This window comes from Hippocampus guttulatus, chromosome 1 (genome assembly GCF_054856545.1).
Source record: "Hippocampus guttulatus isolate MCC_2025c chromosome 1, RoL_Hgut_1.0, whole genome shotgun sequence".
NCBI classification, from domain to species: Eukaryota; Metazoa; Chordata; class Actinopteri; order Syngnathiformes; family Syngnathidae; genus Hippocampus; species Hippocampus guttulatus.
In genome coordinates this window covers 27,634,625-27,657,859 of record NC_141261.1, presented here as the reverse complement: position 1 = coordinate 27,657,859, position 23,235 = coordinate 27,634,625, and the positions used below count along the sequence as shown (strand labels likewise).

The 23,235-nt window shown below is 41.7% G+C and overlaps 1 protein-coding gene across 5 annotated transcripts in view; it reads left to right on the top strand.

The window, feature by feature from the left end:
• Positions 1-23,235, top strand: part of pcbp4 (poly(rC) binding protein 4) — a 60,466-nt gene that overhangs the window by 23,288 nt on the left and 13,943 nt on the right. For 2 of the 5 annotated variants that reach the window (XM_086124276.1, XM_086124259.1), the window contains exons 2-9: positions 2,102-2,256; positions 3,257-3,280; positions 5,067-5,099; positions 8,816-8,932; positions 17,053-17,184; positions 19,031-19,159; positions 20,385-20,459; positions 22,266-22,337. In XM_086124276.1, the coding sequence (XP_085980402.1) occupies positions 2,182-2,256; positions 3,257-3,280; positions 5,067-5,099; positions 8,816-8,932; positions 17,053-17,184; positions 19,031-19,159; positions 20,385-20,459; positions 22,266-22,337 (657 nt within the window). In that variant the 5' untranslated portion in view covers positions 2,102-2,181. The remainder of the gene's footprint in view (positions 1-2,101; positions 2,257-3,256; positions 3,281-5,066; positions 5,100-8,815; positions 8,933-17,052; positions 17,185-19,030; positions 19,160-20,384; positions 20,460-22,265; positions 22,338-23,235) is intronic. The other 3 variants (XM_086124295.1, XM_086124286.1, XM_086124268.1) reach the window with 2 other exon arrangements.

The following is a 23,235-nucleotide window of genomic DNA, read 5'->3' as shown; positions in this document are numbered from 1 at the left end:
GTGGGGAATGGCTTTACCATTGTTGATCAAATTCCATACAAAAGACCCCATTGGTTATTCTTGCTAATTATCAATGTTAATCCATGTGAAGTCACTGATCATGCTAATGCTATCTCTTGAGGATAAGCCGTTCAGATAATGGATGGATTTTCAATATGTATTTCTAAAATTCCATTCCGGTGTTTATATTTTTTTCAAGAGAGAAATCAAAATGTACCATCGGTGGTGAGCTATTTTTAGAACAGGCCCACTGGCAATTCATATGGTCTTCCTTTGGGGTAATCTTGTGACCCCTGCTACAGGTCATCTGATGGCATTGAACGCCTCAACGTAATAGAAGCAAAAACATGATAGGGTGTGTGGCAACAAAGGCTCCCATTGCTTTCTTCGCCTCAGACAACACATGCAACATTCCGCACACTGCCAATGCTCCTGCTCAATATCCTGTCCACACCGGGGGCTTCATTATGAATCTCCATCAGTATCAGTCAAAGTAAGAAGGAAGATATTTCATTTTGAATTCCAAAACCCACAATATGTAAATGTGTGTGCGCACGCGCATATCTATCTATACACATACACACAAAAGATTTGAAAATGACTAAATGGAAGCCCTGGAAGTCAATTTGATCAAATAAAAACATATGCTTCCTTGTGATATAACCTGATCAGTGATGCTAAAGGCAAACCTCTCCAAATATAGAAAATCTGTCAATTTTACCGATTGTTTGGCACGGCCCGGTGGTCGACTGGTTAGCGCATCGGCCTCACAGGAAAGAGGTGCAGGGTTCGATTCCATCTCTGGCCTCCCTGTGTGGAGTTTGCATGCTCTCCCCGTGCCTGCGTGGGTTTTCTTCGGGTACTCCGGTTTCCTCCCACATTCCCAAAACATGCATGGCAGGCTGATTGAACATGCTAAAAATTGTCCCGAGGTGTGAGTGGGAGCGTGAATGGTTGTATGTCTATGTAAGCCCTGCGATTGGCTGGCAGCCAGTTCAGGGTATCCCCCGCCGACTGCCCGAAGATGGCTGGGATAGGCTCCAGCAACCCCCGCGACCCTTGTGAGGAGGGTAGATGGATGGATGAGTGATTGGATTTTTGGCAATCAATATCCTTTGAAAGGTACTCATTTCTGTCAGAAAAAATGGTTCTAAAGTGGTATTCTTCACAATCTTAAGGCCAAACATGTTTGACCATTATAGGTCTCAAACAACATTTCATTATTTGCAGCATGTTTTCTGAAATGACTGAATAGGATTTTTGCCGATTGCTTTACATGTCTTTCCCATGAGAACTAAATCAAATGCATCTGAGAGCTCATTTGTGTCCTTGGGTGTCTTGAAAGGCGCTTATAAATTAAATGTATTATTATTATTATTCATTTTCAGTTTTGCTCCCATGGTTTCTGTGAAGCCGAATTAGTTTTTACCGCTGTGCAAGAAGTCTTTTTCAGAGAGGCCAACACTGTTGTGTTGTATTGAATACATTTGTTCAGAAATAAAAGTTGGCATTTGTAATGATTTTTCCCTGACAAGTTGTTTAGTTGACATTTGAAGTGGACCGCCATGTACCGGTAATTAGTTTATTTTCCTGTATGAAGAACACACAAGGAATTTGTCTCCAGTAGCAGTAGTACTGGCTACACTAGTATCATCAATCACAAGCAATTGCGATAAACAGATTTCTTGAGTGTCTTTCCTATTATGGCCTAAAATAATGTATTCATCAGTAACTTTTGTTTTCATTTGTTTGTGTGTGTGTGTGTGCATTATATATATATATATATATATATATGGGCGGCCCGCCCGGTGGTCGAGTGGTTCGCGCATCGACCTCACAGTGCAGAGGTTGTGGGCCTCCATGTGTGGAGTTTGCACATTTGTGTGTGTGTGTGTGTGTGTGTTAGTTTAAATGTATGAAACTGACCCATTTATTTTCAATAATAATAATATGCATGATAATATTCATTCATTTATTGCCACATTACGAAATGACTATTTTCTAATACTTGAAACTAAAGGATACCTGCAAATTCTTGTTTTTGGATGCATGCTCGCATTCTGAGTGGATGAAGGTTGAATTAATTTTCCCTTCTTTTCAGAGCAGCACTGAGTGAGCGCCGGCCTTGGTTTGAGTGCGTGACCAGCGAATGAGCCTTGTTCATGCGTCTCCCACATCACTATGAACTGTGAGCAGGATTTTGGAGACGGGGGCTTGGGAGTGACCCTCACATTGCGACTGCTCATGCATGGAAAGGTAAAAAGGCCGCCTGCTTCATTTCATGTGCTGCATAATTTCCATCTGCCTCATGAATTATACACAATTATTTGAAAGAAATCACACGCAATTAAACTGTTGTGCTGGCTTGTGTTTTTCGAGGGGAAATTAGGCCACCGAGCACATTGGTCTTCAAGACGACAAACATGATATGAAACATCACAAGCAGCGTTATAATAGTTTGAGATTTTTAATTATGGTTAGTTTTTATTTTAGCTTGACATCTAATTCTGTTCGTCTGTGTTTGACAATGAAGTTGACTTGAGTCAGTTAGTGTGTTAGTTTTTATTAGTGTGTATATTTCAGAAACTCTTTGTTTTAGTTTACTAATTACTTTATATTTTATATATATGCATTGATTGCCTGAAAAAAGGATCAGAGTAAGTTAATTCACAAAATGACTGTTCAATCTTTCTTCTTCCGCATGGCTTTATAGTAACACGAAAAAAAATACATTTCGAATCGACTCCGAAAGCTCATAAGTGACAAAGATGAAAACGATGAACATGGTGAATATAAATATAGCTACCGTAGTTTTGGTTTTAGCAACTTAAAATGTAGTTTCAATATTTTTTTAACACTTTTTTTTTAATTTTACTTCGTTGACAAAATGTTTTTCAGTTTTAGTTATTTCGTTAATTATTAAATACTCACAAGTGGAATAGAATTTTAGCCGTGGAGCATAGCCCACAATGTAGAACAAAGCACCTCTTGGATTCTTTCCATTTTGCACGGTGGCTTGTTGCTTGGCAGAGGTCATGTGGGGCTCGGTCATAACTGATTCATAGGCCAATGAAATATCAATGCCACGGCCACTCGGCTGTTGGAACGGCGCCTTGCCCATAGACGACAAATCAGACAGGCACTGAAACCTCCTACTTATACACATTAATTTTGCAAAAAAACATGCAGCTGCGACAGACTTTTTTCTGCTTTGCTTGATGCTCTGAATTTGTATTTATGTATGTTTGTATTACAGGAGGTTGGCAGCATCATAGGAAAGGTAAACTACATTTTTGTGATTCCGCTCTACATTGAGGTCATTTTCACTTTTTGAGTGATACCTTGATTTGCGTTTTTCCATGGTTCTATTAAGCCTAGTCATATGTCATATTGGTACCTTTTATGATTCACAAACCTTTCTAGAACCACACTGCTCTCCCATCTGGCCTCCTTTTATTGGAAGTCAGCAGAAACCCTGCTGGTTGGAATACCCTCAGCCTAAATGTAATTGCCTCGAACCAATGACGCAACCATCCCCATTATCCCTAATGCAACACAGCAATCCATCAAAAGTGAGAGAGAGAGAGATTTAAAAAAAAAACATTACCATATTGACTGCAAGCCTTCTGACGAAACTGAACTCCACAGATCCTTTCCTGGTGGCCCCTGGTGGGCACTCGTGGTGTCAGTTCGCTGTGGCCCAGCTGCCTTGTAATGCAACACCTACATCAATAGAAGAAGGTAGCGGGACAAAAAATAGATTTGTACCAATATAAAGTCTGCCCAAAAGAATGATGCCTCAGTAAATGCTGCAATATGCTACAAGTTCGCTTTGCGCTTGTACAGTGTTAACTTGAGATACAGTGATGCGACTTCAAACATCAATAAACATTTTGGGCTATTTTCTGATATATTACACGCCAGACTATGGTGAATGAAAATATTTCACAGTTTTGTTTCGAACACCTACAAAATAATTAAAAAATAAACATACCGGTACTGTTAATATAAGTATATGCCCTTGTGAGACAAGAAAATATAAATTATATAGTCGTGAAATGCACGCTTACACATCGATGTTCAAAAAGGAATAGGAAGAAGTCTAAACTTTAATCATTCCTTTAATAATCAATTTTTGTTTTAAATACAGGATAAGGACTGAGCTTGTTTATATATACTGTATGTGTATATATATGTACTGTATTGGATGGATTATATTTGGATTCTACATCTGAAACTGCCTCATAAAATGTTGGCTACTTTCTTTCCTCCCACTAATTTTTAATGCATCCAGTGAAATCTAAGGTTTCTCAGCATATACACTTGGACTTTTTTCAATTTGTTTTCCAACATGTTCCATGATTTCACTCAACATTAACATCAATATACAGCATATATTAACATAGAATCCCACTGAATGGAACAAATCGTTCCACTAGAAAATGTACTTTTTCTTGAATCGTATTGTACTCCATCTATCGAGCACTTGAACTCAATGGACAAGCCTTCTCTCTTTCTCATTTTTCCCCCCCATCAACAGCAAAAATGTAGTAGACTCACAAAGGACTTCGTGTCATGCCAAGAATATGGGACATAATCTCGTTTTTAAGATGTAAGAAGGAGTTGGTCAGGGAGCCCATAGAAAGAGTGTCATGAGTGAGAAGAAAATGGAGGCCTGTATGACTCGGTCTGAGGAGAAGCAGAAGAAGGTGACACAAGTATGAACTTGTTCGATGTTTTTGTCCCTGGAAGGAGGTCTTCAGTCCACACTTTCATAGCATATACATCAATTATAGCTGTCACACATCCTCCTCTCACAAAATGTGTCTGATGCTGCTGTGTGTGTGTGTGTGTGTGTGTGTGTGTGTGCGTGCGTGTGTGTGTGTGACGCACTGTTGCATCAGAACAGCGCAACATAACATTCTGCTGAATTCCAATCAGGTTTGATGTTAATTGCCTCTGAATAGTGAGACACGTCTCAAACTTAAGGAGTCTGAAGGTTTATTTTGGATTTTTTAACAAATGAATCTGCTTTAAAGCTGCCTTTCATTTTGTTTTTATTCCAGAAAGGAGAGACTGTGAAACGAATACGTGAGGAGGTACGGTATGCACCACTTGCAGCTGCAATCGCCACATTTCATCACCGTCCCCAATCTCATTTATGCTAGCTGCACTCATAGTGATGATATCACGATGAGTGTAAGCAACAATTGTTCTAATGACATCAATGAAAACTATATATATACAGTATATATATAGTGTGTATATAGTATGTGTGTGTGCGTGTGTGTGTGTGTGTGTGTGTGCGTGTGTGTGTGTGTGTGTGTGTGTGTGTGTGTGTGTGTGTGTGTGTGTGTGTGTGTGCGCGCGCATGCATGCAGAGCTTGTTTGTCACTCATGCTGAAGTTTTGGGTAAAACTGACACATCACATGACTGGACATACTGTAGTGAGATATAGCGATGATCAGGGGGAGCGTAGCGAAGTGTCAAAACATTGCACTTCTTTATGGGAAAGGGATCCGCAAAAAGAAGTCCTGATCGTCTAACATCTCCTGTATGATCTTTCTATAGCTTTTGGACATGCAGTGAAGTTGAATATGTGGCTTGTCATTGCTCAATATTTGCCTAGTGTATGATTTTCTTGTTAAATCAAGCTGGCTGGAATTGACATGTACATGTCAAATTGTCACATTCAAATGGGAAAAAAGCATTGCAAAAGTGAAAAATGGCGGCATTCCTCTGCCCAGACACAAAGGCAGATACGTACGAGGGGCACTTAAAAGTAAAGAGCCTAATTGAATTTAACCTCCTAAAAATACATGATTTTTTTTCCAGCAAGTTCCCCAGATTATTAAAAAAAAAAAAAAAAAAACTTTTGTTTAAGCCCGTCCTATTCTTGTCGGCCATTTTGGAAATACCATCACTGCCAGACGCTGGTCAGAAGCCGAGAGCCGCCTTGAGTTCAGTTCCCCTTTAATTACACTGCATCTCTTTCAGTCGGGCTCGGTCCAGTTTCGCATTTTGCAGCACACCACGATACAACTGATTGAATGAATTTGGACTTGCATGTATTCTAAGAACCGCCCCCCCCCCCCCGCCTTTTTTTGTCATCGTTATTTGGGGGCAATGAAACGTGCTATAGAGGGCTCCGTCCTTTTAGCAATTACCCACAATGCACTACCGGCGGCCATATTGGAGGGCTGTTATAAGGGCTTGTTTATAACAGTGCATTGTGGGTAATTGCTAAAAGGACGGAGCCCTCTATAGCGAGCAAACACTGTATAGCGTTCATGGAAAATTCCTCCAGAGGATGTCAAAGTCTCTTAGTTTGCATTTTGAGTCAGGAAATGATCTATTCGTTGTCAAATGGACAGACATTCACAAATACTGAACGCCATTCTCTGGATTTGTGATGTTCAATTCCATTGTTTGTCTCTTATCAAGCTACTCGCACACCAAATCTGCTAACTCATTTGTTTCATGTTGACCACCGCCAGTTTTCCACTTGAATCCCTTCACAAATCCCAAGGGCGCAGCTTATCCAATGTGTTGTTTCAACTTGTATTACAATGTAATTAGTCCAACGCCGCAGTGCTACATTTGATTTGCTCTCGAGGTGCAAAGGTTTTATGTTGTGTTCTTTACAAGATGGATGGATAAACAGGAGAACTGTGAGGTCATGCGACAACACATCCCCGTAAAAAACTGTTGGTCGTCATCCAACCATGCCATCATTCAGCCAGCCACTTTTGGCTTATGTTACTAACTGTATGAGTATCATGCTGTCATCCTCCTCCCCACCCCCCAGTGGGTCGCACAGTCACAGTGGGAGCATGACTCACTGGAGAAATCGGCACAGAGGACAGCGCACCATGTTGTCAGCGTTCATATGAGTGAAACCTTGAAATCAAGGACGCTGAATGGGAGCAAATGAAGGCAGAAGATTTATAACGCAAAAACCGTTCTCAGAGCAGCGGCTGCACTCGAAAGGCTGTCTTGCAGCGTTCTGTTTCTTTCTTGATCAACCATTGTGCTAGACACTGCATTGGCCTAACATTCATATCAAATTGGATTCCTTTACGGTAATGGTATAAAGTACACCTTATATCGCAATATAAATGTAAGTGTAAAAATGATTTAGGAATATTTAGTGTACAGATCTGAAAGCTCAAATTAAACTCAGCTCGCTATGGTACAAGACAATACACAACAACATTGCTGATACAGTTAATACACCATGGGTATTCTTTTCCCCTTTGTCAATCCGCCTCCTGGTTGATAGACTGGAAGTGAACAATTCATTTCCAGTTTTCAGACGTGTCTTGTTTTATTTTCACTCGAGACAATGTACCTGCTAATTTGCTTTCCATAATTGAGTGTTCCACCGCTGTAACGCGGTTCCAGCCAGACTTGTGTTAAATGTGTGGCATACCACATAAGACGGGGGTGTCCAAAATACAGTTGTAGCACACCACGTATGAATTACGTGGCATGACCAAAAAAACAAAACAAAACACTGAAAGTAAGAAGGACCTTTGACATGAGGGAGCTTGAGGTTAGTTAAAAAAAGGTGCAGTTGGGCACAGGGTGAGAAGGGAGCATGTCAGATACATACGATTAGAAAAGAAATCCTTTATTATTCTCGCAATGGAGAAATTCCCAATTCACAGCAGCAAAGTTATGAAAGGAAGAAGTAGAAGAACAAAGTAACACAACACAACACAACACATAAGACACATAGGTGCCGCTAATGTATTTATTGTTATACTGATGAACTTTTCTCTATCTTCGAACATACAAATAAACCATTTATGATTGAGAATAACACAATTGGTCTCCAAAATACCGGTGAATAAAGACAATTCCGTTTTAGGGGCAAAAATAGTTTCTTCCGCTTTGTGCTCTTCATGTACGGCTGATTTAAGGCGACATCACATTAATGATCATCAATAAACTGTTTGGAGAATGGTCACTTTACTACAGTTTGTTCTTTTTGGGGTTCTGTGCTGTATGTTGCACATAGAGCACATTTGACAAAGTTGACTTGACTCGAATGTGGAGATAGGATTCGGCTTCTGTTTAGTGCAGAGCTGGATACTACTGAGTACTACTGTGAGATCGACGGCTGTTGGCCACCCCAACAACTTGGAAAAATCCTCAACAATTTGCCTTAACACCTTTTAACAGAAAGCGGATGAAATTATCTCGACAATACAAACCATCTACAGTATAATTGCTTTCTTGACCGACGTTAGCGTGTTTGAAAAAGTAGAATTTAAAATTGTCCCTTTCAACCTTCCATTTTTCTGTATGCGCAAACGGAAAGAATCTGGACACCTCTGACATAAAGTGCTTATTCTTGCATGTGTCTCTGCATTTGTCATAGTTCAACATGACTTTGCCATCTTGTGAGGTGAGGATTAGTGATTTAGTAGAATAACCGCGATAGCAGCACATGCAGAGCACATTATCTTAGTGCCTAGCATTGCCCCAGCAGTTCCTGAGCAGCAAGGGGGAGGGGTCAATGTATTATTTTTTTTAAAACCACCTCGAATCCAGTTAAATGTGGTGCAAGCAGCTCCAGGGTTAAATGTGCTGGAAGCCATTTTCATACTGAGGCAGGTACAAGCACCTGTGCAATGACATCATCATTCCAGCTTCCATCAGTCAGTCCATTCCACATGTCATTTTCAATTAACCTGCTGGTCAACCAACTAGAAACAATGCAGGCCAAAACAACATTGCCCATCATACGAAGTCATCATTTCAAGCCAAGTTACGAGTGTGATTTCTTCTTTACTTGTGCACTTACAGAGCAGTGCTCGGGTCAACATCTCAGAAGGTTCCTGTCCCGAGAGGATCATCACCATCACTGGATCCACAGAAAGTGTCTTCCGAGCTTTCACCATGATCACGTACAAACTTGAAGAGGTAGCGCTCACGTCTGTTCATGTTGTAATGAGAGTCCTCAGCTGCTTAACCGGCATCTATAAGCCGTCATATACCATTTGGAACGAGGTGTTTAGAGGGTTAATTTTTAATTGGATTTGTCAACCAGGGTGAGGATACATCTTATTATTTACTTTAAGACAACTATGGGGGAACTAGTTGACTCTTCAATTTCACCATTCCGCAATGACGGTTATTGCTTGAGGTTGATTAATCGCCAATCACGGGTTTTGGCAACAACACGGCACACGTAAAAAAAAAAAAAAAAAAAGGGCAGCGAGCTCGTGCAGCAAACTAGCAGCAGGGCCTCAAGTGTGTGGAAAGAACTGATCAAAAATGAGACTGGTCGCACGGTCACATCTTCACAATCGGATTCCCAAAAACACATTGACATAAAATTGTGGAGCCACTCAGAGGACAAGATAAAACTGGTGAAAGGAAATTGGAGGGGAAGGCACGAGGGCTTACACGAGGGTTGGTGTGGTCAAGGACGAGCACAGGCAGACTAGTGACGTGCTGGACGACCGCGTATGCTTCCCGCTGGATCCGGTGGTGGTCGGTTTATTCCGTCACACTTTGGCAGGGTATTAAGTTTCCAAAATAAGCTAGATGCTCTGATTATTCATAACAAACATCCAAAATAACAACAGTGCACCAAAGTACTCAAACAAACGAAAGGAAAACAACACCAGATTTATTTTTTTGCGGTGGATCAAGACAGCAAACAAACACCATCAAAAACAACAATGAGCCATTCACAACAAAAAGCAACTGGGAAATGCGATCAACTGATGAGACAACAAGCAACACCTGGAGAAGAAACGTTGCGTCGGGGGGAGCTGATTGGTTGACGCAAGGTTGACAAACATGATTAAACTTTAACAGGACAGACATTGACCAAAGGGACACAATGAAAACATGACAGCCAAAATGGAATCAAAACCCAAATCCACAAAACAGAACATGACAGGTTATTTTATCCAGACCTGTTATCTTGTTCCCACTTTCTATCGGCGCACTCGCGAGTTGTCCAAACAAAAATAAGACAAAAATATAAAAGGATGTGTTTTGTATTGATTTAAAATTTCACCCGGATGTAACCATTAAAACATTCTTGTAAAGTTGTCAAAGTACCGCGAAGATGAAATTAAATCATTTGCCTCTGATATAAAGTGGAGGAAATCAAGAACTCAAAACTCTTTCCGCATGTGATACAAAAATAATTTCCTGAACGTCATCTCATCAGCGTCACTAATGTGTTCTCAACGCTATCGATTAGCCTCTGAACACAGAGGGGCGGCGGGGGGGGTTATTATTTTCCCTAGAATTTGATGTGCTCTCAGATTGGTGAAAAACACTTGAACGGATGTAAAGTAGCAGCTCAAGACAAAAATGTGAAGCTTTTAAATTACATTACTTACATGAATTACTATTTGCTTACTATTTGATATATGTGTTTGTACTTTAATAGTAATAAGTCAATTATTTGGTGTTTTTCTTTAGTTACGTTATTTATATAGTTGCACGCTAAATGAATCATCCCCATTATGTATATTTTTTAAAAAAAACGCTGACCACTTTTAACAACCTAACTTGTAATTTGAGTTTAGTCATTTTTATGTTTATCTTGTATGTTTGTTGATTTATTTATCCTTTATTTTTTCAGTAAGGCATTTGAGAACATCTCTTTTGCAATGCGGACCTGGCTGCAAACAAGGCAAAATAAAATCAAATACAAATAAAAACATACAGGATATTGTCAATGTCACGACTTCCTGGTGCATGACGCATCAACCCTGTTTGCTACAAGCTCATAAGCAGACAGGCCCTTGTAGTTTTCTAACAGACAATAGTTCATCCATTGGCAAGTAAGACACATGCAGGATTAGTTCAAATGTTATTGTCCCATCTAGTTACAGAATGATTCAGACAAATATACAGTACATACTGTAACTTATGAAGCCAGTGTATCAAGCAACGATTCACAACTTGACTGAAGAGCTTTTGCGGCTCTCCAGAAGAATGCAGTCATATAAAAACTATACGCTGTAGGCTTTGGATGCCTTAGGATCTGTGAAATAGAAATAGATGTGGTCCAATTAGAATGCAAAGGTAGCTAGCGCAGTTCTCCCCATGCCTGCGTGGGTTTTCTCCAGGTACTCCTGTTTCCTCCCACATTCCCAAAATATGCATGGCAGGCTGATTGAACACTCTAAATTGTCCCTCGGTGTGAGTGTGAGCCCGGATGGTTGTTTATCTGTGTGTGCCCTGCGATTGGCTGGCAACCAGTTGAGGGTGTCCCCCTGCCTCCTGCTTGAAAAGCGCTGGGTTAGGCTCCAGCACCCCCCGAGACCCTTGTGAGGATAAAGCAGATCAGAAAATGGATAACTGGATGGAAGTAGCTGGGGCATTCTTAAATGCGATGAGACATGTTTTACCGTACATATTTCCAATTGTGCTTGAATAATTGAAGCGGAACTGATATAGATTTCTCATCAAGGAGAGTGTCTTTGATGGACAGTGCTCTCATTTGTTTTGCATGCACTGCCAAAGCTTGTGTGCTTTGTTTTGGTTTTAGTCTGCCTTCCTCACACATTCCCAAAGCATGCATTTTAGATTCATTAAAAATAGATTGACGTTGGTGTGAATGTGAGTGTGAATACATTTTTTTTTCTACATGTGTCCTGTGGCTCTGCGATTGGCTGGCAACCGGTTCAGGGTGTCCCCCGCCTACTGCCCAAAGACGGCTGGGATAGGCTCCAGCAACCCCCGCGACCCTTGTGAGGATAAAGCGTATCGGAAAATGGATGGATGGATGGGTGTCCTGTGACTAGTGACAAATTCAGTTTGGCTTCTGGCTCAGCTAGAATAGGACCCAGCTCAGCCGTCTCCCGCGTGAGGATAAGTGCTATCGAAAAGGGATGGATGTGTAGTTTGTATCAAAGACCTAGAAAAATATTGGCACCCTGCTTGACATAATGTTACCGTGAAATGCAATAAACCGCAAGTGACTATGGTAAAAAAACATAATTTGAGATGACCATCATTGACAGTTTGGAAACTAAAAAAGAAATAGACTTCAATTATCGAGACTTTTTAACAAAGGCCGTCAGAAATGGACAGGATTTACGCTAGTGAGCTCCCCATTTAACAAAATTCTACAGTATATAATCCATGTGATGTGCATTTCACAAATTCGGGGGAGCTCAGTGAGTTCATAAGTGTCCAGTTTATTTTCTGCAGTTTTGGTTGCGATGAAATCAACAGCGCTTCTGCTGTTCGTAGTCAAGTAGCGCACTTCATACAGCCGCGATTCCTTCAAGATGAATTGACAATCAGTTTTTACATGATCAATTCTTAAAGCTGGATCAATCAATCAAGAAGTAGGGTATGCCACTGAATGGATCTTGTTTACCAACGAGTAATAGAATGACAATTGTCTCCATGGTGACCATGCACCTCCACCTCTAATTAAAATGGTGTCACAGTCGACAATAATGAGAAAACAGGTACAGCGGTTCTACTCAAAGATTTTTCTCACTCGCCTCTAATCAAAGTTGTGTCAGAAGAAACACTTCAGTTTCCATGGCAACACATTAACTGACACAATGTGTGCCACCATACCCGACTTTAATAAAAAAGAAAAATTAAACAAAGGAAGTCATTCGCCTGCTGGTCACTGAGTGTTCGTATCGTTTGGGTCTCATTAGCACATTTTCATTAAGCGAAAGAGCGCCTACGCTTCTTTTGTGCAATGCAAAAAACACGAGAGGGCCTTGTAAGGTGCGCTCATGCAATCTCAAACTCCACTTGCACTAATAACGGCAGAGCCATACTTGAGTATCAAACAACAGCTTTATTTGTTCTCAGGTGTCATGGAGGCCATATAATCTTGAGTCATCAGGGCTACTTATCCTGCCTGTGATGCAACACGATGCAGGGATTAAACACTGCAACCATTGTGTGTGTGTGTGTGTAGGCCTCTGTGTGTGTAGGCCTGTGCGTGTTGCTTGCTGTTGTGATGAAGAGGTGGCAGAGTTGCTCACACTCTCCTTTTGTAGGTATATAGATACTTGAAACAAAACTGGTGAAAGTATAAGTACACATTCAACTTATTTATTTAAACATCTTTCTTTAAACCACACCTTTAGGGGGGTGGGGTGCTCGTGAGACAATCTGGGTTCTATTTTCATGTGCGGGGTGTGGTGTAAATTTCATATTTATGAAAGAAATATGTCGCTTTTAAGCCATTTGTCTAGACTGGGGGTTGGCAACCCGTGGCTCTTTAGTGCCGCCCTAGTGGCTCACTGGAGCTTTTTCAAAAATGTTTGAAAATGGAAAAAGATGGGGGAGGGAAATATATTTTTTGTTTCAAGATGGTTTCTGTAGGAGGACAAACATGAGACAAACATTCTTAATGTTTTCCAGTGCATTAAAAATGTGGAGAATAAATATTAAATTTCAACATTTCTGTCAACGAAAATTTGAGTCATAGCCTGCGACACACATTTCTATCATGAAGGCTCATTGTGTTTTCCTAGCCAACTTAGTCATTTTGATAGTAGGCTAATATAGCTCATATTGATACACACAGCATGCAGTTGCCTTCATTACAAGGCTTACATAAGGCTTTTTTTTTCAGCTCCAGACATTGTTGTTTTTTGTTTTTGTTTTTTTTTTGTTTTTTGGTCCAACATGGCTCTTTCAACTTTTGGGTTGCCGACCCCTGGTCTAGACTGATGTGGTCTGAGCAGGCATAAAGTTCTTGTTGACTTTTTCGCCACCAAATGTCACTACTCCAGCTGCCTCTCCAAGACAGGCTTCCTGCTGCACTGGCCTGCCCCGGCTTGGCGGAATCTGGTCTGCCGAATTGGCAAACACGCACAGAGAGTTTTGCGCTCATATGAAAATCAAGATCTGACACAGGGTAAATGCACAGGCTTCAAAAATAGAGCCCTAAATGTTATTGTTTTGAAGTTTTATTTTTTTGGAACATATCATCAACAAAAAGAAATTTAAAAAAACAGATAATAAACTTGCCTGTTGAGCAGGCATGTTGCAAATTCCTCATTTGTTCTGAATCCTCTGAACTGTCCATACCACCACTGAAATGAGCATCAGGTTTCACCTTTGTTTGTCTCTGAATCTGTCCAATTCCTTCTTTTGAAGTTTTGTTGCTAAAGGAAGGTGGATATTCCACACTAGTTTCAGCAAAGCTCCTGAAGCCCAGTAAAACAAGTAAAGGTAACAGGTTCATGGAAAATGAATGACACCTGGTCAGTCACGCCTTTTGTCTGATATTGGTTGTTTACCATCCATGCATGGTTTCTGAAGAATCTAATTAGAGGTACAGTGTGTGTGTGTGGGGGGGGCTTCACAGATAATTTCACCAATGAGGTTTAGTCAGGGGCGGCCCGGTAGTCCAGTGGTTAGCACGTCGGCTTCACAGTGCAGAGTGCAGTGCAATTCCAGCTCCGGCCTCCCTGTGTGGAGTTTGCATGTTCTCCCCGGGCCTGCGCGGGTTTTCTCCGGGTGCTCCGGTCTCCTCCCACATTCCAAAAACATGCATGGCAGGCTGATTGGACGATCTAAATTGTCCCTAGGTGTGAGTGTGGGCGTGAATGGTTGTTCGTCTCTGTGTGCCCTGCGATTGGCTGGCAACTGATTCAGGGTGTCCCCGCCTACTGCCCGAAGACGGCTGGGATAGGCTCCAGCACCCCCCGCGACCCTAGTGAGGATCAAGCGGTTAGGAAAATGGATGGATGGATGGAGGTTTAGTCAGGCTTATACTGGCAGGTTTGAGAAGTATGAACAACGCCCCCTTTACCTTTAAGTGCAAGTTTTAAAAGATCTGAAACGTCCTTAAGTACCAAAAAAAAGTAAATCCATCCATCCTTCCATTTTTTTTTAATCCGCTTATCCTCACGAGGGTCGCAGGTGTGCTGGGCCTATCCCAGCTGTTTTCGAACAGTAGGCGGGGGACACCCTCAACTGGCTGCCAGCCAATCGCAAACAAATCATCCACGCTCACACACACACTCACACCTGGGGACAATTTAGAGTGTTCCATTAACCTGCCACGCATGTTCTTCTAATATGGGAGTAACCACACAGACACGGGGAGAACATACAAACTCCACACAGGAAGACCGGACCCAGAATCGAACCCTGCATCTCTGCACTGTGAGGCCGGCGTGCTAACCAGATGACACAGTTTCAACAAAAAAGTAAATGATAATGTTTAGTGTGACCAATTTTGATAACTTTGCACAACGCAAACAAATAACCGCACACAAATTATTTCCCTTCTTTTATGTACTTCAAAAATGCTCAGACCGAGAAGGAAAAAAACCAACAACAACAAAACGTTGGATGCAACTGTGCTGCTAGCGAAACTGAGAGGACAATCAGGACTGAACTGAAAATGGGTCCAGTATGAGCAATACAACAGCAACAACAAAAGTTATGCAATGAAAAAAAAACTGCATATCAGAAGTAGTAGAGAGTGGCGATATTTGTTTTCAAATAACAAGATACTCAGGTAAAGCACAGGAAGCGGAAGTAGCTACAGAAACAAAATACTTGTACTGGGTTACTTTCCACCACCGAAGTACATAAAAAGTGTTGGAATGGTTAAAGTTATTAATACGTGCCTCATATTTTTAGAGCAAATCAAAGTCTTATGACTGTACAGACAAGCTGTGCTCCTCCTCTAACAAAAGGCGACGTCAGAGCGCCCTGTCGGAGAGGCTAAAAATAGATGCAAAGAAACACATCTTAAGCTGCATTGGGGGCTTTAAAGTTCAGTGATTGTGAAGTGATTTTTAAGTCACTTTAACGAGATACGATCTCTTGAGGTTACACATCCATGAGACAAACTACTTTTATTGCCAAACGGCCCTCGCTTTATTTTTCTTGTCCCACATCAGCTGTGCGTTGAGCGATGAGAGAAAGTGAGACAGCCGAGTGTATTTCCATTTCAAAGGTTCACAGAGTTGCTCTTCTCATTAATTAAAAGCGCCATCTCCACCCACTCCTGATGTTTGCTGGAAAAAAAAAAACATTCATTAAAAAACTCAAGACGGTTCTGACCTCAAATATGCTTTGTCTTTATACTACAAGTATAGTGTATCTTTACTTGTTTCATGAATGCAGTCATTAAATGTTGAAATAATATGGGCTCCCCAAAAGGACATCTTTCTTAGCGACCCTTAAAAATGTGTTCTCTGTGAAATTCAAACTATATGCATATCCAGATTGGCTCTATTTGGAAAGATGATCTTTTGGACACATTGAAAGTGGGAGTTTGATTTTGAGTGGTTGTGGTTCTTTTGCTTCGCTCTTCGTGGTTGAGAGCTTAATTGCTCTCAACTGGCTTCACGCTGAGTTCATTAAACGCTGATTCTTCATTCAACCTTTGAATTATAATTTCAGTTTGGATGGGGTGTAGTATGAATAAAAACCATTTGAAACAGCTCTCGCTTTGACACTTTTTCGATGATGTGACATTTTGTTACTTTTAAAAGTTCTGTGGGAGTGATTTGGATTATTTGAAACTACTTTGTGCTTTTATGCCAAGTTAGCATCCTGACAAATAGTACATCCAGGAGTATATTTTTAAAACATCCTTTCTGTTTTGATTATTGTACAGTGAAACAGAAGTTTACATGTGCAAGTGTTAAACGCTAACATAGATGGAAAATACGCTAACCTTAGCATCGACAGGCATGGTTTTAGAAACCTTTAGCCAACTAATATTTAAACACAAATGGTGGAGCAACACTTTTAGATCACAAGACTCACAGGAATTGTTTGTCCTTGACAACAAAAAAAATGTATATAGTTACAATATTTCACTGTATCACAGTAGCAGAAGCTTCTTCATTTGTGTCTGCATGACTGTCATGTGCTTTACTGCCTCCCATTGGTCAAGGAGCAAAGCCCAACGTGAACAATGAGATGATCTGGATTCAAAGTCGTGTATTAACCTTGTGTGGTTTTATCTCTCCCTACATGTTTCTTGGATGGTCTTTTTTGCCCCCTGGGCTGTCTTCATTTCTCTTCTCTTTCTCCTGCTGACTGTTGCCGTGTGTCTCTGACAGGACCTGACAGCGTTGGTGGCCAACGGCACCATCAGCTCCAAGCCACCAGTCACCCTGCGGCTTGTCATCCCTGCCAGCCAGTGTGGCTCTCTTATCGGGAAAGGAGGGGTGAAGATAAAGGAGATCAGAGAGGTAACCGTCCTCCCGATCCATAGAATGAACAAGCCGAGGAATAGAAATGGATATACCCCTGGTCAAGTCCCAAATCAGCCGCATCGCATTGAAGCCAATGTAATTATACCTCAAGTAAACATGACCCATTTCAATCCAAGTGGTGTAAAAAATAACATTGTCAGATAGTCATTATTTGAACACTGTGTTTCTTGAGGTGGTTTGAGTTCATGTAAATTAAAACAGAGCACTACTATGTATGATTATATAAAGGCAGACATTTTATTAATACAGCTCTCATGAGACTGTGCATTGCGAAACAATGTTGGTGTATTGCAAAACTGCAGAGGAAGGATGATCAAGATAAATTACTGTCCATTCATATGGAACATGTTCATATTTCATTCCGAGCACTTAGATAACGCAGTTTAGTATGACAGTGGTGCATGTGGATCATTATCAGTATAGGACATACACATTGGTGTCCTGATCAGAATCACTCAGTCATGAAAATGCAGCAGAAAAAAAATTACAGTTAATTGAAGCCTCATAGGTGTGAATATGAGCAAAAACGATTGTTTGTCTATGTTCTTTGTGACTGACTGGCGACCATCCCGGTTGGACCCTGCTTTTTGCCTGAAGAGCCCAGCCCAACCACCTGGAAAATAGTTAGAAACTAGTTGGCGACCTGATGGCAACTCGAATCTCTGTCTTTGCGTCCTCTCCTGGAGACTAGCCGGGTCACCAATATTTGAGCTTTTAAGAAACCTTTTAGAGACTTTTTCAAATTTCCATCAGGTCTCTGAGACGCAGTGGAGACTAATTTCTTAATCTCGGGGAGATCTGTGTGAAATCTCAGAGACCACCTGGACACTAAGACATCGCAAAGATGTCTCTGCTACTTTGCAGCAACGTCAACGCAATGACCCAATGACCTACTAGACCACGCGACTGAGCCCACGTTGGCGTAGCATAATAATCGAGACACCTTCGCTCAGGTACAGGATCTCAGCGATGTCACGGATAGGTCGCAGCAACTTCCCGCCATATTGGTCTCTGCGAGACATCGTGTGGTGGGAAGGCAAAATATTTTGGTCTCCTCAGTCGCAGCAAAATATCAGGTGTCACGGCAGTCGCGGCTGTAGTCGCGGGGCAGTCACTGCGACATCTCCGCCTGTGACGTAGGTCCGTTAAAGTCAGCTGGGAGGCTCCAGCTCACTCGTGTCCCAAATGAGGATTAGTGGTATACAGTCATGTCGAAAATAGACTGATGGACCTAAAGCTGTATCTATGCCCATCAGCACTGATAATGTCATGCTTGAAATATCCACAGAAAGGCAATGCTCTTGTGTGGTTGCTCGGCAGGTATGCTCCGTGTTCTCTTTGGAGAGTGCCTCATTAGAGCTTCAGATCATTACAACCATTGACACGGGAATGTAATGAGACAATTGATTAAAATGACAATTGAAATTCACCATTCACTGCAGCACATGATGGAGATTGAACATGTGACATCATTTTAGGTCCATGTGAAGCCTTTGGATTGAATTTATACATCTATTGCCAAGGACGTTTAAGATCTTGGCAGTGCCTGACAAAATGTTCCGCAGTTTTCTGCACTGCTTTTTTTTTGTGCCTTTTAAACAACCCACAGTCTGATAGTGACATCAGCCGCATGATAAATTTATAGTCTTTACAATCATTGTGCTTCACTTCCCCGAACATACTGCAACACGGTCAGTCTCCTGAATCACCGACGTGGAAGGTCATCATCTCAGCGGCGATACACGTCGAGAAGCTGGGCTAGTGTCAGTACAATTTGTCTCATCAACCTCATCTTCCTTTGAAACACCCCTATCGTTTGCAGAGCACCGGAGCTCAGATACAGGTCGCGGGGGATTTGCTGCCCAACTCGACTGAGCGAGGAGTCACGATATCTGGGAATCAGGACTCTGTAATCCAGTGCGTCAAACTCATCTGTGCGGTGATCCTGGAGGTAGGAAACATCCCTCATGCCATACGCTCAACCTGTCTGAGGCGAGGGGGACCCAAGCCTCAAGCAAACTTATTTTCGAAAGCACTTTTCATCCAAAAACAATGCGCGGCCACAACCCATCACGATTCCCATTGCACAGGGCACATTCTGAGTAATCACTGAAAGACAGTAAAATGATCCTTCGAAAAATATATAAAACCAGTGTTATGACATTAGAGCCAGCAAGGCTCTGACACATAAGCACTGAGGCATGTGGATGTTAGATTCACGTCCTGGGAAAAAGGTTTCCTTTTTAAAATAGATTTTAAAGTCTCTGTCGATCATAACCATCATGTGATCTTCAAATCTGTCCAAATTGTTCATTTCTTTCAAAGCCCACAGACATTGTTGAAGTTGTTCAAGTATGCTGTGTCACACCAAAATGAACTGTAGCGCTGCAGAACACAGCAAAGGAAAGTGGCCCACAGCAAAGTCTGTCCACTTTTAGACGCCGGCTCAACAGCTCTCTTGAGGAAACGGGAGTGGAGATACGAAAAAAAACAACCCCAAGCACAGTTTTCCTCCTGTGCCTTCATAGAAGTGCACAAGTCCTTTTTGTTTCGGTGTTACAGCTGGACCTGGCTGACTAATTGCTAGTTTTATCCAGTTTGCAGGGGCTTTCTTCAAAGCAAGCTGCATTGGGATTCAGCACTAGCGGCTCCTTGCTTTGGGCTCTGAGATTTAAATTATGCAAAATTATACAAAGCATTGGCTGTGACTGCTCCAGCAGGAAAGATGCTCTACATTTTTTAAATCCTCCATAACCTAAAAAAAAAAACAGCGCCATCAACTCTGTGGTTAACTTGATAAGATATCTACATTAAACCGTGTCGCGCGCAATGCATCGACTCCTTTTCTCTATGGACTTTGAAGGGTTTTATCTCAGAACGTCTCCCAGTGAGGGGATGCTTGATTTCCTCACAAAGGCAACACGGCGGCAGCTGAAGGGAACGAAAACTCCAAACTATCATCGTCTGCAGAGCTCCTGTTATTCAATGAACGACCAGTTTGAACAAAAGAAAACCCGAGGAAAAAGCTCATTAGCAGTTTAGAACATCATTAATTGTTATTGTGCTTTAATGTAGCGCAGCGTGCAGCATCGGCTCTCAGGGCCCTGGCAGCTTCACTGTTGGCACGTAGCGTCACCTTAAAGGTTTACACGTCTTCTTCTTTTGCGGCTCCTCAGTCTCCCCCCAAGGGCGCTACCATCCCCTATCGGCCGAGCCCCTCGCCAGCCGCCCTTCTCATCGCGGGCAACCAGGTGGGTCGGAACACTGACACACTTGCAGAATGTTGAGCAGCAAAACGATGTATTTAGTTATTTATTTTACTTGCCTTTCACCTATGTGCACTCTCTTACCCAGACCTGTGACACAGCCAGGCTGTGCATTTCATGGCAATTTGTGCGTAAAGTCTGAGGCTGGCTGTAAATCATTGAGCATGGGATTTTCTTGAGACTTGTGATGTCATTGAAATACATTTGGAAAAAAAAAATTGGGATGTGTTGTCAAGACATGTGCAGGGCTCCTGCGAGCACATTTAACACTTTGAAAGAGACTATGGTTTTTTTTTGGGGGGGGGGGGGGGGTTCAATTCTGTATGAATTAAATCTAATAAAAGTAATTTCACCAGAATTCTGTGCTCATAAGTGAACACACTTTGACGACCATCAATAAAAGTGGAATAGATGAGCGGTGCCCAAACCTCTTTTGGACACGGTCTGGGTGAGGGAGTCACTTTAACCTAGACGGACTCTGATGACTGCCATTCAAGCAAATACAAATCATTAATGACCAAGCTCACCATACTGTTATGAATGTCGTCGTAAGGGGAGCCATGCATTAGAAAAAAAAAACTTAATGTCGTCATATGTGAGCAGACTAAGGATGGCATCAGAGCAATCTGACTGGCTGCTTTGCAAGTGTGTTGAGGTGATGACATAGCATTGTTGCTTTTATCTTTGCTTCATTGATTATAACAAATAAATTAAATGGGTGACTTATGGGTGACTAAAGACTTACCTTCTGGGTTTTATTTTTCATGCCATATGAATGTTGTTTCTCATATACGACTTATCCTCAGATGGCTAAGAAGAAGACGATACAGTCATTTATTTCAACAATATTGGACACAGGGCAGGGGGAGCTGTGGACACTGCAATGAACGACGGCCATGAAATCAAGAAAATTGACATTTTCAGTTCAGTCGCTATGACATCGTCACAGTCTTTGCAATTGTTTTCAGTAATAATCCTCAAACATGTATAATGCATTTCGAAACAAATCTCTGATTTCAATTCACTTTCCCGTAAATTATTTATCCACTCAGAGAGCTAATGTATCGGTTTTTAGGAAGCGCAAATGGTTTTTATTTTTCAACCATATTTGCAGGAGTTTCTAGGTCCCCCCACACCCCATAATTCTTCAGTAGCACCAAATTTAATTAAAATTGGACGTTTAACTCCATGACCCACGCGTGCAAGGCACACTTTTGCGGGAGTGCAGGATTTGCATGTGTGTGCGTGTGTGTGTGTGCGCGTGCGGATGCTGCTTTTGGGGAAGGCACATACACCCACACTCCCATTACATGCAGTGAGTCACAAGATTAGCAAGTGAGACCGGAGACCTGCCGTCTCCTCAGGCCACAGCGGCATGCAGATACTCGACATAGCTGTCAGCATCTGACACGGTTTTTCGCTTTACGGAATGGTGTTATGTTTGCGATATCCCTCATAATAGGCTTTCAAATTAAACCCCGGAGGTCAGTGAGAGATGGCTTTAATAACGGCCGCGCAGTGATAATTGAGGTTTGTATTACTTGTCAGGGGGAGAACGGAGAGGAGAGAGGAAGGCTCTGTGGATGAGTCATTGCTCATAAGCCTGTTAGGTGTGTTAAAAAGTCAGAACAGCAGCTTCAGGAACCCTCACCGATTTTGATACACGCAAAGAAAAATTGCCCCCGCCCAGCTGATATATATTTGGAGTAACGCTTTTTGGTGACGCACAATAAGAAGAAGAATTTCTATCAGTGGTAATGAATTTTCTTGCTTTCTCACATGTATTTCAAGGTGTTTGAAGCATCCGATTTCACACCCCACCCTCTGTACTCAGTCACCCAGGGTGGCCTTGACCTGCAGCAGGTACGTCAAGTCTAAGAATAATTCTTGTTGTTTCAGTTTCAAACTATCTCTCTCGACAAATGAGCCGAGCCCGCGTCTCCAAAAGTTGGGGGGCTGTGGAGGAGCTCGGGTAGCGAGTCCAAATTTAAACGGTCCATCCTCCGGCATGTGGCATTAAAAACAACAGCTGAGTGGAAGCTGCAGCTATTGTTCCAGCATGTCATAAGCGCTATAAGCCCTCCTGAAACAGGATTCCGCCACTTCTTCTTTTTCTTTTTTTTTTTGGAAGTCCAGCCTTGCTCCTCATGCAGCACACAGAGAAATATGCCTATATTCTATGGCAGCAGCAAACCACAGGCGTTGGGCGGAATCCTTGTACCTCCGAAATCATCAATTTTCAGAAGACGGCATGATATTTAAACATTAACATCGTATCGTCAAAGTGAGCAAGCCATTTTCTACACTTTAGAATGGATACAATAAAAGAGCACACACACACGTGGACTGACCAGTATTGTAAATTTGTAAAAAATATATGCAGATAGTAAACGCACCAAATTTGGACATGGAAAGTTTTGGCCCAATGCCAGTAAAATACAGATCAGATATGGATGCTAGAAAAGTATGTTTTGAATAAAAATAAAAATGTTGAAAGGTTTTACCTTTGTGATAAACAGAGTTGCGTAAAGTAGTCAACATTCGGAGTCAAGAATAATGTTACTTTCGAAAAGTGATTCTCAAAGTGTGGTCGGAGTACCACTGGCGGGAAGCAGGCTCCCTCTAGTGGTACACCAAAGAATAACTGAATTAAATGCTCAAACAGGGTCTTATTATTATTATTATTATTACTATTATTTAATCCAGTACAGTACATTTCTGAATTACAGTTCAGTCACATTGAACTTATAAGTCCTGTATT